The 14,260-nt window shown below is 44.5% G+C and overlaps 2 protein-coding genes across 2 annotated transcripts; one reads left to right on the top strand and one right to left on the bottom strand.

Annotated features, from left to right (window-relative positions):
- Positions 1-8,704: 8,704 nt before the first annotated feature.
- Positions 8,705-8,896, top strand: CCR75_003444 (uncharacterized protein; the record flags this gene model as incomplete). Its single annotated transcript, XM_067961538.1, has 1 exon — positions 8,705-8,896. One exon carries the CDS (start codon positions 8,705-8,707, stop codon positions 8,894-8,896), a length of 192 nt encoding a protein of 63 aa, XP_067817394.1.
- Positions 8,897-10,339: 1,443 nt separating this feature from the next.
- CCR75_003445 (uncharacterized protein) lies at positions 10,340-10,632 on the bottom strand (the record flags this gene model as incomplete). The annotated part of the gene is made up of 2 exons (XM_067961539.1): positions 10,340-10,530; positions 10,572-10,632. The coding sequence occupies 2 exons, from the start codon at positions 10,630-10,632 to the stop codon at positions 10,340-10,342; spliced, it is 252 nt and encodes an 83-aa protein (XP_067817395.1).
- Between the last annotated feature and the right edge of the window lie 3,628 nt (positions 10,633-14,260).

The raw sequence follows: 14,260 nt of genomic DNA, 5'->3' as shown, positions 1-14,260 counted from the left end.
CAAGTCGCCTGTTACTAGGCGCATTATCATCCTCATTGGAGGCATAGCGCGCTCAACGAACTTGAGCCTGCGATCGTCTAGGTATTGGCGTCGAATAAATTATTTGGCGCCTCGCAATAAACTAGGGACCTTAGTGGCAATTTATTTGCCACAATAATTTGTAATGTGACGAGGTTAACCTCATCACACACAATGTCTGTGCGAGGAGCAACTTTTGTCAAAATTTTTGCAAAAATCTCTTGACGTTGCTGGATTAGGAGGGCGGTTCCCACCTACTTAGCCCGCTCATTTTTCTTACGAATCCGCGTCGCCGTTGCAATTTTGCAACAGCGACGAATCCGTGGCTTCCGCTATTATTAACGGGGGCCAATCGTTTCGCTCAACGTTCGAGGCACTGGGCACTACGCTCTTAGGCGTAGCGCCTTGTTTTTTGATAATGATTGCATCGTTGCAAATGTTTGTAACTTAAAGAGCAAGATTTCTTGCTCTTAACTAACGAAAGGTCCATAGATTCGGGACCTCCTTTCTCTTGTCGTCTATGTGAACGATAAGCTGACATCTGCGTGTTGATAGCCTTGCTGATGAAGTAAGGTTACATTTCCATGTTCTTTTTTCAAGTTCATGTTGCATCAACTCGACTATAGCCGCATGTTGATCGTCTCTTTGTAGAGCGAACAACATGGCGCTAATGGCTGGCCCGCCTACGGCCGAGCTCTCGCTCTCGATTTTAAGGTCACTCAAATGAGTAAACCTTTTACGCGTGGTGTGGAAGTCTTCTTGACGGATTTGAAAGCTCCTCCTTCTTCATCCAATATATCCAAGTAGATAGAAGATCGTTATGTGGAGCTTGTATATAAATACACTTCTACTTTCTCTATATTTAAGCCACAACCGACTTTGATGCCTTAATATCAAAATTACTATAGCGCCACATCGCGTATCGCCCAATCGTGTCGAGTAACGATTGACTTGTTGCCTCAATATTACAAAATTTGGTGAAATTGGAAATACTTAGTCAGAGTTGTCAAATATATACATTTTAGGAGCTTGCTATTTCCACACACCCAAGCTGCTATTCCCACCCAGCCAGGTAGAATCTGACCAATCAAATCATGGCGTCATTTGTATTGAAATAAAGATAACACCCATTAATTATGATTGGTTGTTACGTCTGAAACAATAGCAGACCCCTGCGTAGGTAAAATAGAATGGAATGTAGAGCATCGCAAATAATAATTTTAATATTACAATAATTTCCAGCCCGCTTTTTACTAAATTCCAGCTCATATTTTCTTAATTCCACCACCTTTCTAAAAATATCTTCTTGCAATTGCAACCAAGTTTTTGCCACATGTTGCGATCTTATAGAACACATTCGCCATGTGTGCCGTGAGTCTGGCTATGGGGTGTCAATAAAGCGTTCAGATGAAGAAAAGCGTACTTTGCTAGGGTATTATCGAGGTGGAAGTATAAGAAACGATCGACCGAAATTGCTGACGAGAAGAACGACAGGAATCAGACTGCAGGGGTGTTCTTGGGAGGCTTTTGGGAAGACGAGTGAAGATGGTTCTCGGATTGCCGAATTGTGGAACAGCCAAAACTACATTGAACATTCAGATAATATGACCGGGCACCCAGGATGCCGCAGAATGACTGGAGAAGAAAAGGACGTGCACAGGAACTTGTATCAGCTGGAGTTCCTGCACATCAGGAATTAACACTTATTTGCCGTGACTTTCCGGAATCACTGGCTACGGCAAAAAATACTCTACAATACCAAAAGGCAGTCTCGTTTGAAGGAATTAGTAGGCAGGTCCCCGATTCAGGCCTTGATGGATGAACTCACTTTTAGCAAATGGTTTATAAGGTGAAAGCCAGCGGTGATGGAAAAGTATTTATAAGGACATCAGAGCGGAAATAATGGAGAGCTAACAACTTTACAAAGACATTGCCGGAGCTGGAAACGAATGTGAAGTCGAAAGAAGTTTGAATTCGGCCTTATGGGAAGACGGAACATGCGGATGGATCACTCATTGTACTTTCCCGAGTTTTGCGTGCTCTCGCGAACTGTTATGGTCGGCCATTACACTTCTTCAGCAGTACCTAAAGGTGTTTAGCTACCAAAGGTAATTCAACGGATTATAATTAGGGAAAAGTAAAACTGTTTCAATATATATTAGTTTCCTACGTAACGATCTTCTGTGTACTACTAAATTTATTGTTAATAACAAACTATGCATGGCGCCTACTTGCGCACCGCACAATCGTGTCTTATGACGATTGGCGGGGTTGATTCAAACTTAATTCAACAAATCAATAGAGCTAATGTCTTATTACATCAATTATACCAAATTTGGTATTATTGGAACTATTAAGTCAAAATTAATAAAGATAACAATCTTGTACTTCTTTGTTTATTTCCTCTTGTAAGATTTCATAATTATTATTCCTCTTATAGGAAATAATACTTATGTAACGGGACTCCCCGTTACATCACATCCCCCTAAAACAATAGTCACTCCAGTGAATTGTGTATGGTGACAGGAAAGACTGTAAAAAATTTCCCTATAGTTTGCATTATTGATTTTGATCAAGATAGTGATTTCCAATTACAAGTTAGCCAAAATACCGATTTTATTTGCACTATGATTTAAATCAAAATACCGATTTAATTAGCATTATTGATTTCGACCAAATCTAGATGGCGACAAATAAGTCTGTGCGCGTAGCCCGTGAGGCCGCTATGCTGGCAGCTGCACTGATCAGTGTAGCTGTCAGTGAAACAAATGTTTCAGTAGACGCCCTAATGCGTCTACTGTGGTAGATACTTCACCTCCTACTCCTATTGGAGGTGACTGGGGTTTGACATCTGTTGATGACATTGGAGGTGACGGGGTCAAGTCACCTGATACTTAAATTGTAGGTGATTGGTCTAAGTCACCATCATCGCTCGACTCAGTGCAGACTGAGAAGGCACCGGATCACTCGGGGCCTAGTCCATGAAACCTTTGGGTTCTAACGTGACTACCAAAGAGGTGATGACGATTTTGTTCGACTCGTCGGACCTCTTTGGTGGGGAGTCATCTAATGATGAATCGATGGGCGATGATCACTTGGTGATGTTAGTGTATGTCACCAGGAACGAAGTGATCTTGGAGAAAGGAATGCTTCTGGTGGTGCTAGTTTGCATCACCAGGAAAGGAGTGATTTTAGGAATCGCTCCAAGGGCCAAGTTAGTGCTTACGCTAACATGAGCCAACAGGAGAGGGACCGCAATACGTTGCGGTTCGCTCCTGAAAAAAGGCCTTGGTTGCCTTTTAAGGCAAACCTACTTCGTTGTTCTGGTATGACCAACGATCAATACCACATTCCGTTGTGTTTGACTCATCCAGGCTTCACAACCTGGTGAGGATGAAACTGAATTCTTCATCGATGCCTTTTTCCAGCATCGATGGTATATGGTACACATGTAACAGGACAAAGGATGTCAAACCTTTGTTTCAAGCTTGGACAGCATTTGTAGAGAATGTTAAATTTGTTTCAAGCTTGGACAGCTTTGTACAGAATGTACAAAACATAGACCGTGAAGTCTGGCTGGACAAGCTAAACGATTTCTATTAACGGTTCGAAACAACGGACCGTAGTCGGTGCATGCTATAAGCTGCACCGTTTGTCTAGAGAGGTAGGAAAGCCTTGTTTTATAAGGAGGATTCATGTCCATGCTTCTTTAGGGTGCAGGTAATGCCCCTAAGGTGGATATCCACTTAAAAAATTCCTTTTGGAGGAAGCTCATCTTTTACGAGATGCGTCAAGAGATTGAGAACCTCCACTCCTTTTACGTGCGCGGGAAGCACATGGATCTTCTGTCCAAGAACGTAGGTCTCGTCGTACTGCAGAACGAGACCAGGAACGTCCATCATTAGTTGGGAATGAGTTTCCCTCACCAACGAACGAGATAACTCGTGCAAACCTTCTTTTCCTCTCGGTAGTTCACAAAGCTTTTAACAGGAAAGCACTTCTCACCATCCGAATCCGTTAATGGATGTGGAGGGGAAGACAAATCGGGTTCGTCTCGTTTGACGAACCCGGATCAACATTGTGAGTTAAATCACACCCTTTAATCTTTAAGAACGGATCTTAATCACAAGCGATCCCGTCGCCGCCAGTTAGCAATGACGGTTAATAATATTTCTCGTGACCAGTTGAGAGATTGTGCGCAAGTTGACTGATCAACTGCCTAACGGAAGGACGCATCAGTCCCATCAAAACGAGCTGATGACAGCTCGTCAAAATATTTCTTCCATGGAGGAGAGAGTGGATCGACTGGTTCATGATAATTAGACTCTGTCTCGAGCCCATAAGGCTTTGGCTCGGGACCATCAGGCTTTGGCGGATGCCCTAGACCGTTCCGGTGTCATATGAAATCGGAAGAATCCTCGTGTTGATAATAAGAGCGGAGACGCCCACCATAGAACGTAGGATGCGTAGGCATCCTACGAGGAAGCTCGATCGTGCATGCATTGCCTTGGCACAGAAGTACACGAAAAAATAATATTAAAAAAATTATAATAGCCGATAAAATTATGAAGAAAATTATTACTGCTCACATTCGTCAATACATGTTCTAGACAGTAGGACAGGTCGTTAACATTATATGAAAGTATGTTTGCTCTTCTTTTTTTGTCAGAGTTCCGTTTCTGTCGGTCCACCGCACCAGCGATGGAATCCTGTACGAAACGGACCACTGCTTCTCTTGCCAGCAGAAAATCACTTGCTGACTCGGTTTTATTTTTCCCTAAGTGCGACCGGTTCGCACTGCGAAGATTTTAATCTTCCCATTATTGAGAGTATTATCGGTCTCATTAGAAAAATATTTTCGACGCTAAGTATTTTAGCATCGTTTTCTAAGTCAGTAATAGCGTCATTGCTATTTCTGAGTTTATCTACTTCAATGTTTATTAAATCGACATTGGTATTCTCCGGATTGACCCCCTTTGGGCCAATGCGTGATGAGCAAGAGCTAGAAGGTTCTTTGTTCAAGCGAGTCCATCCCCCTCTTAAGTAAGAGTTACTCTAAAAGAGGGTACGTATACGTGGATGTGCGTAAGCCGTTCACCAAAAACGGTGTATGCTTTGTAGAAGCATGCACTGATATGTTGGCAAATTCTTCCATCGGCAAGAACTCGTTCTAACTCGTAATAGGGTGGACGCATCCGCGAAGTATCTCTTTGAGAATACGGTCTGCTCGCTCCGTCTGACCATTGTTTCAGGACGGTCCGACGTTGACATTTTTAATTGTGTAAGAGAATTGAAAATTGAAAATACAGATTGCTAAAACTCTGCCGTGAATCTAGGGTCTCGACCAGTTCACGGGGTAACCCATGGAGTCGAAATATCGTGTCAACAAATACGCGAGCATAGCCTTCCGTGTGATCGATCCAGGACGACAGCAAGATGATACATCTTGCTGAAACGATTAACAAAGACAAGAATAGCAGTGTTGTTGTGATTGTCATCGGGAAATTCAATTACGAAGTCCATAGATACAGACTGCCATCACTTTGCCGTAACAGGCAGAGGTCGTAACGGACCACTGGGTGAAGCTTTGGGCTTTACCCGTTGACAAACGTCGCAAGCACGTATGTACTTGCGACGAACTCATTCTGGCGTGGCCAGTAGAAGTTGCGACTTATCGTGAGATAAGTCTTCTCATATTTACGATGACCACTTATTGGTGCATCGTGGTACTCGTACATGATGCGTAATCGCAAATCATTATGGGTGGGGATGACAACACGAGGTGTGCACCAGCAATGGCTGTATAATACAACAAACCATTGCGTGTTGTATATCGATCTGTTGAGTATCGATACAATTTCGACAAATCTTTTAAGGATTGTTGGGATGGATCCCTAAGGTAACCCATCACCCTTTAAGAAACTAATCTTCTTGTAATGTCGTCAAGTAATGTTGACGACGGAACACTTATTGTTGCAACAGTGGCCTTATGCGCAGCTCGAAATCGTGCCGGCGCGGGCGCAAGGGCATCAGCGACGACGTTAAGTCGTCCTGGTTTATACTCCACAAATAAGTTATACTCCGCGAAGAACGACAACTATCTCGCCATTATTTGCGAGAGGTGTGGATTGTTCCCCCCGGCCGTGCGTAAGGACGCACGGTCCGTGTATACAATGAACGGTTTATCTCCCAAGAGATAGACCTTAAACTTAGCCAATGCAAATTTCATGGCAAGATTTTACTTGTCATGCACTGGATAGTTACTGTCAGTTGGTTGAAGCTGACGCGATTGATAACAGACGACTCGCTCTTCGCCGTCTGTGTCATACTGCATTAACGCACAGCCGATTGCAAAATCGCTGGCGTCACAGACCACATGAAATGGTCGATCTTGGTCAGCGATTGCCAGGATTGACAATTACATCAAATCTCCTTGTTATCTTCATAGGAACGTTGATAACTAGCGCGATATGACCACTAAACTTTTTCTTCAACAACGAAGAAAGATGTACTGTCATTTCGGCATAATCGCGTGAGTACTTAAGCAGGTATGCCGCTTAACCGAGGAACTTATGAAGTCCCTTAACATCGACTGGCACTGGCCAATCGGTCATCGCCTTGATCATTTCCGGATCAGGGCGTACACCGTACTTACCCACGATGCACCAAGGAGTGGTGTTTCGCTTGCAGCGAATATACACTTCTTGAGACTTGCATACAACTTGTACTTAAGCATAAATGTAAGAACCTTTTGGACGTGGGTACGGTGTACTTCAACGTCCGACTTTCCATTCATGGCTCTGCTATGAACGAGGACATCATCAGAATAACTCGGTGCGAAATCTCGCACCGATCTTAACAGATTGGTTACACATTACACATCTGTTGAATGTTGCAGGAACATTACAAGCCACTTCCATAGCATACCACTTGGGGGCTTACTGCGGTGAACGGGATACCCTGTTCACGCATAAATCCATCAGATCCATCGACAAAAAGATTGTACTCTTTGACATACCGTCAATGATTACGTCTTTTCGTGGTATCGGCGTTTGAGCCGGTATCGTTGCAGCGTTTAATGTATTGAATGCATGCGCAATCCGCCATTTTTCTATGTGCTGAGATTGACTCCCTCACATGACCCGCTGCCAAGCAATCAGCAAAGATCTTTCGCTAATACTTGTTCACGAGGCAATGGCGATTGCTTCATGACACAGTATATCGAACCTGGTATCTGGTCGATTTCGTGTCGAGTGCCTTTATCTTTAGGCAACTCGCACGGTACTGATTCAATGAAATCATCCTTGAATTCGATTAAATTTCTTATATAATGGGTTTGCTAAAGATTTTTAGGATGGGGAAAGTGGATAAGCGCCAACACTTGATTGTCTTAGTTTCTTCTTTAGAGCTAATTTTCAAAGGTACCTGGGAACTTTGACCGCAGGTTTCTGGGAACTTAAGCCACAGATTCTTGCGGACTTATTCCCTCAATTTTTATGTGGGGAGTATCCTACTGATCGGTACTAGTTAGCCTTAGACTGATTACAGTGTAGGTAAGGGTGCCTCGAAACTTCACGTACATAAGAGTACAAAGGAAGTTTTCTAAGCCGCTAAGGGGCTTTAACTACCAAAGTAATTCAATGGATTAGAATTAGGGAAAAGTAAAACCGTATTAATATATTTAGGTTCCGACGTAAAGATTTTATATTTACTACTGACTTTATTAGATTAATAAGTATCTATGTATGGTGCGTACTTGCGCACCGCACAATCGTGTCTTGTGGCGATTAGCGGGGTTGATTTAAATTTAAATTAACCATCAATAGAGCTAATGTCTTATTGCATCAATTATACCAAATTTGGTATTATTGGAACTATTTAAGTCAAAATTAATATAGATAATAGTTTTTACTTCTTTGTTCATTTCCTCTTATAGGAATTAATTAATAGTACTTATGTAACGGGACACCCCGTCATAGCTTAGCAACAAGAGGCTCAGTAACAAAGAAGCAAATACTAAAAAGCACTTAGTTTGTTTTAACTGGACGGTCAAAAAGTATTTACCGTTTACTTAAAATTTCTAGAATTCCATTACGGAAATTAGCATCATAAGAATAATGGATTTATGTCTTTGCACGAGAACCATCTTGCAGTTCTAACGTCAATGTATTATTTGGAACCATTTATCTCCCCTCAGAGTTTGGTAAAATCTCCTACGCCTAGATAGGTCAACAATAAGTACGGAGGAAAGGTCAAGTGCGCATGGCCACTCAGTCATGATTACCAAGATTAGAATACGTAGTGCTGTCGCGGTTTAACTTTTACGGAAATTATTGTTATTAATTTAGTTACAGTGTGTGTACCCGACTCGCTCGGACTGCTGAGCTCTTTTTCCAATAAAATGGTGTACCTCACTATTTTAACTTAAGCCTAGATAGGTCAACAAGGAGTACGGTGGCAAAGGTCAAGTGCACATGGCCACTCTATCATGATTACCAAGATTAGAACACGGAGTGCTGTCGCGGTTGTTACAGTGTGTTTACCCGACTCGCTGGGACTTGCTGATCTCTTTTTCCAATATGGAGCTGAGGATCACAGGAGCTAATTTCTCCTTGATAAGACCAACGGCATATAACTACCTTACTTTGGTCTTACAAATCATTCATCGAGCTCAGATGCTGATAATATGCGCGACAATGGCGTTTTATCTGAGCAGGAGTGTCTGGCTGTTTGGGCAGGCTGTTTGGGCATTCATGCAACATTTAACAAGCGCCATATTACACTAGCACCTGTCGTCTCGTGTGTCGGTTTGGCTGTGGATGTCAAGGACCCCCAAATATTGCTGAAAGACAAAGGGCAATCTTTAGTGGAAAATTGATGCTAGTTACGCGATTCACTTGGCTGCAAGCAAGTTCAAAGTATGGACCCTTTGTAAGAATCTTAACTCAATAAGTCCCCTTCATGATCCAAAGCGATGCCATATAAGCTCTACTTCGACTAAAAAATCACTCAGTTTCTTGCTTCGGCCCTAGTCGTCTGTAACACATATATCGTATGCAGCATCGTACTGACACCATTTCGACAGCGCTTGCGTCCAATAATTGCGATGCCCTTGCCTTTGAGCTGCAAATTTCTCGATAAGCGAATGTGAAGAAGTTAATCATTGTCTTGATTACGGCTTCACTTCCGAATGATAGAGCCTCTGAGCTCGACGACCCTTTCGACGACACCGTGAAAAAATTACCTAACCCTTATATATCGTATAACAATTAATTAATCGCGGCAAAGATTTTAATACCCACGGATAATTCAGACTTCTTCGTCGTCCTTCGGCACATGATTCTACAATGGGTGAATTGATCGACCCCTTCATGCGATTTTAAGATAATTCTTCTCGATCTTGTCGCCTAACGACTCATTCGAAAGCTCTTGGCCATCAATTGCTGTTGCGTACACTCTAACAGCACCAAAGCTCCGCTCAGAAGCACATTGAGGGACCGGACAAGCCTAAAGTGGCAAAATTCTGCGCATACGTCCCCAAGCTGCAAGATTTTCAGCAGAATTCCTACGATCACCATCTTACACGGCAGCATGTATACAACAAAACTGATATATGTTCTTCTGCGACAATGAGTGACCTTCGCTTTTCTATAGAACCTGTAGCGGAGCTACCTCGCTCCTAAAGTCAGAGGAAGACTTTCAGACTCATAGAGTCACTTAGTTCTTTTGAACTTATGGGTTTAACAACTCAGGGAGTCGTACAAGCTATTAAAGCTTGAGGAATCCTAGTTCGAGGGATTCAGGGGGTTCGTAGAACCAAGTGGCAACTAGTGCCCAAGAGGATATACCTTAGAAAGGCTTCTATCTCTTACAGATCAATGCGCAAGCCTTAGGAAGGCACTTAACGCTTTCAGATCAAAAGGGAACTGCATTTTATTTAATTGTTCAAATCTAAAAAGACTTACCCTGGCTAATTTAAAATAGATTTTGGCCGCCCGATTTATATCAGGCGGCGACCACATTCGTTACCCATAATAAATGGGATTTAAAAAAATAATGAATTTGAAATTAGATAATCGGGTATTTTACCCATAAAGTTAATGTACCACAACAACGGTTCTCCAACCGATGTGTGGCCCATTACAGAACCAGTTCGTCATGCATCGTTTTATTAAGCGGTTGGGCTTCTTCTTACGGTATTTACTGTGAGCCGTGGCGCAGACAGTTGCGAACGTACGGTCCTTTTGAATTAATCTAAGATTTGGCACAATCAGCTTTTGTGCATTTAAAATGTCACACGTTCGCGCTAGTCCAGCCAAATTTAGCACAAGATAATGGTCTGTCGCGGTCGTTCACGTGCGTTGTGGGAGTCTTTTTGGCGCACGGCATCGAAACGCATTGCTAGTAGTAGATCACGATTATCTAGCAGCAGCGTCGTTGTATCAATTTTACGCTGTGTATTCAGTGCTTTACTCAAACCTGTAATGGTGTCGAAGGATAGTGACACTGTGCCTAGAGCTTGTTTATGGTCGCTTTAGGCTAGTCTCGAAAACGAGGTGTATCGTCACGAGGTAACAGCTCCCTCAACTGTTTAATGGGGCCATTCGAGAACATGCGAAGCAATAAACTTTCTTATTCTGGGTAGCAATCTTTTAATTGGAGTGCTTGGCGTCGTCGCAGGCGCTTGAATTTCTCAATGGCTTCAAAAATCGCATTGTTCCTTGAAAACGAAGATTAGGAGTTTCGCGACCTCGCAATTAAAGTTGATGGATATGACGCGGAAAAATCTAATTACGAGATTCTGAGCTGAAGCGCGTGTGTATTCGGGATGTACTCAGTCACGGCATCATCTTTCACTACCTTGATCGTCTCGCTGAGTACGCTGACTCAAGTGACAGCGACGCACTCGCTTGTGGCATGACGTTGTCATCTTCAAGCATGTGAAGCAGAAATAAGCCCGAGCGAATTCCTCGGAGAAATCGCAATGTCATATGAAAGCAAAATGCATCATGTAGTAGCGTACGAACTAGACAAATGAGGCATCGCGAGCGAAGTTTGGAGCATCACGAGGGATTCTTAAAGCCTCGTTTTGGTGACATGTGTGATCATGACGCAGAGCTTGCCAAGATTGGAACTTTTTGCCAATTTCGTCACTGTTTAAGATGTGCTGCTTCTGCCAGCCTGGCGTCATGTTGATACGGGTTTTACGCTCGGCAAGTGCGTACATTGGCTGTTGCAGTAGGTTGTAACGGGCTCAAGTTGCCCTACTGTTACACAGTTCCGTTCAGTACACTTGGTGTTCTAAAGGGGATGGTCAATTACTTTAATAAAGTAATTATACCCACCACTCGGGTGTGGTTCACATTTGTGACCAACCTTGTGTATGTGATGCACATAGGTGCATTCACATTAGGAGGGATGACGCCTAGCGTCATCCGTTACGCGAGGTATCTAGAAAGATACGCTCGCAATACATATTAGTGCTATCTACAGAGATAAAATTTTTATTGGTAAAAATAGGAATTAACATTTAAAACGATTAACAATAAATCCGTCTGAAAACTACTTCCTACTTAGTACGTGCGTACGAGGATCCGGATTGCCGCTCCCGTGACGAAATTTTAGTAGAGTACTTAGTCGTTAGGTGAGGTCGCTAAGGCGCCAACCAAAACTACCTCACTGCACGCAGAGAATACGGTCTGATCGCTTCCTCGCTGTGCTAGGGTGTGTGTCTAAGTTAGAGCGTGGCTGCATTAAGACGTGACGCCTACACTTGGTAGCACTTGAAATCCTTCCCACGACCCACATCTCTGCGTGTGTACGTGATGATGAGCGCGCAACATCGGTTGGGCTCATTTTCTCCACCTCTCCGAACATCTTCGGGAGGTGGCAGGGCACATGGCGCAGGAACTTGGTTAACAAGCCCTGGCCAGGCTTCTCGGCAGTCCTCCTGAGCAACATGCTGCTCAATTGGAGCAGTTTGAGGCATTCGTGCTCGGACAGCGGAGAGCCGCGTCCGAGGCACAGATCTATTTTGCGGCGGAGTTTGTCACTTGGACTCAGGGTGAGCTTAGACATAAGCAGACCCGGAGCGAGGCTCTCAAAAGGACTATTAAGATGCTCTCTGCCCGGCCGCATCAGCTGAGGCCCATACGGATACACCCGCTAAAGTTTGATGGAATTGCAGCACAAACAACAGTCCACTGGATTTAAGCCGTGGAGCAATGCGTAGTCGCACAACTCATCGAGGACGACAGCCGGATAATGTCGTGCGCCATGTCGCACCTGCGCATTAAAGCCTCAGAGTGGGCTTACTCGGCCCTTATGGCGGACGTTCAGGCGTTCCGTACATAGGCGATCTTTAAGACAAAGTTTCGCGCCATGTGCTAGCGGCCGAACAACGAAGTGTTGCTTCAGGCGCGCTTCTTTGGAGCGCGACAGGCGAAGCGATCTCTGCAAGAGTATGTGCAAGAGATGTGCTCGCTGTCGGCATCAATTACCTTATATTTGATTCCGAAGCACATTAAAGTGCCCACGATTATGAACGGACTACGGCATGGCCCATCGCGACAGGCCCTTTTTAAAAAGGTGCCGTCGACGATGAAAGAGGCCATCCAAATTGCCTTAGTTGAGGAGCAATCCTACAACAGTGCATCGGCGACAGCTTGGTATAAGCCGTCGGCCAAGAGGACAGATGCCACTCCTATGGAGTTGGGCAATGCAGACGTGGTCTGTTATAAATGCGGCAAGCGCGGCCATATGATGGCTCGCTGCTATGTCAGGGTCCCTGCTGGGGCAAAGATGCCCAGCAAGAGGACTCCCTTCCAAAAGGGCGATGGCAAGAACCAGCGTGCGAGACGCATAAGGGCTGCATCGACCACTGAGGGGTCGGGAAATGCAGGAGCGTAATAGGGGCGGGATGCCCTTATGACGTGGACTCTGCAGCTGCCCCTAAGTTCAGAGTTGTAAAACAAATGGGTAGCATAGTCCTTGAGGTCTCGAAATATCGGACCTTAACCCTGCTGGTCTATAGTGCTCAAATAAGAGGCTTTGACCAGGTGATGACCCTCCAAGTGGATTTGGGTGCATCGCAAGATTTTGTGAAACTCGCAGCTCTAAGAAAGAGACTGGCGATGTTTGAGTCGCTTTGTCAGGATGACAAGCGAGACGAGGCGACCGTTCGTTTAGCGAACGGCGCGCTCGTTAAGTCTGAGGGAATTTAGGTAGAACTCGCCTTCAGCTTTAGTGACTTCTCTTATAAAGAGAAGTTCATAGTGCTAGGAATGGAGAGTCCGTATGACCTCATCCTAGGCATGCCATGGTTGGCAAAGTACCAACCATGGATAGACTAGCGTACACGCACCACAAGGACACCGGAACGGATGTGCTCCTGCGAGAGGTGTATGCAACTGATGTCGTGTCAACCACAGTTGAGGGTGCGTTGGTGGGATGTCAAACGTCACCAATTCTGACCCAGCTCGTGGAGACTGGAGTAGCAAAAAGGGCGATGACAAGTAGTCATGTGTACCATAGTCCTGCACAAAGCCGAGAGCCTGTGGCAGTAGACAGCGAGCTGACAGGAAGTCAAGCGTCGCTTGAAATGTCACACTGGTCCGGTTGGAAGGAGTGTGTTAGCCAGGAGAGCAACGGCACCCGCTTCCCAGTCAAAGGTCGTGGTGACTCGAAGAACGAGTACCCGACAGATTAGGACGAATAAGTGTACGTCTAAACGAGTGACCTTTGGATCAGTTCCTATTAAAGAGGATGGACCTTTCAAGAGGTGTTCGAGGCCGTCAAAGACGAAATTGCGGAGGCATTCTCAGTTGGGGTGCTCCGGCAAGTCTTCAAACTGTCGAGGAGATAGTAAATCTCCCGGAGATGTCGTGCGACATGTTTCTTTCCCATTTAAAGGAAGGAAAGATCCACCAAATAGTCAGACCAGTTCCAGAAAAGAACTTGGTGGACTGTTGCTCGTCCTCCACAATGAACGAGAGCGTCTTAGAAACTGACACAAAGAAATGGTTCGCTGCTCAAGGTTGAGATGCCTTGAGAACAAGTTCGTTTTTTTGAGGTTCTGTGGAAACATCGCGATGTGTTCACAGAAGAGGTGCCGAGCCACTACCAGCAGATAGAAGCATCTGGCACGAGATAGACCTCGAACCTGGCACCAAGTATTGTGTGACGAGGCAATGGCCGTTGCCGAAAGAACAAGTCGATTATATCGATGAGTTCTTCGACAAGC

The sequence above is a fragment of the Bremia lactucae genome, linkage group LG3 (genome assembly GCF_004359215.1).
Source record: "Bremia lactucae strain SF5 linkage group LG3, whole genome shotgun sequence".
Lineage (NCBI taxonomy): Eukaryota > Oomycota > Peronosporomycetes > Peronosporales > Peronosporaceae > Bremia > Bremia lactucae.
Note: the sequence above shows the minus strand (reverse complement) of the source record. Positions and strands in the feature narration are given on the sequence as shown.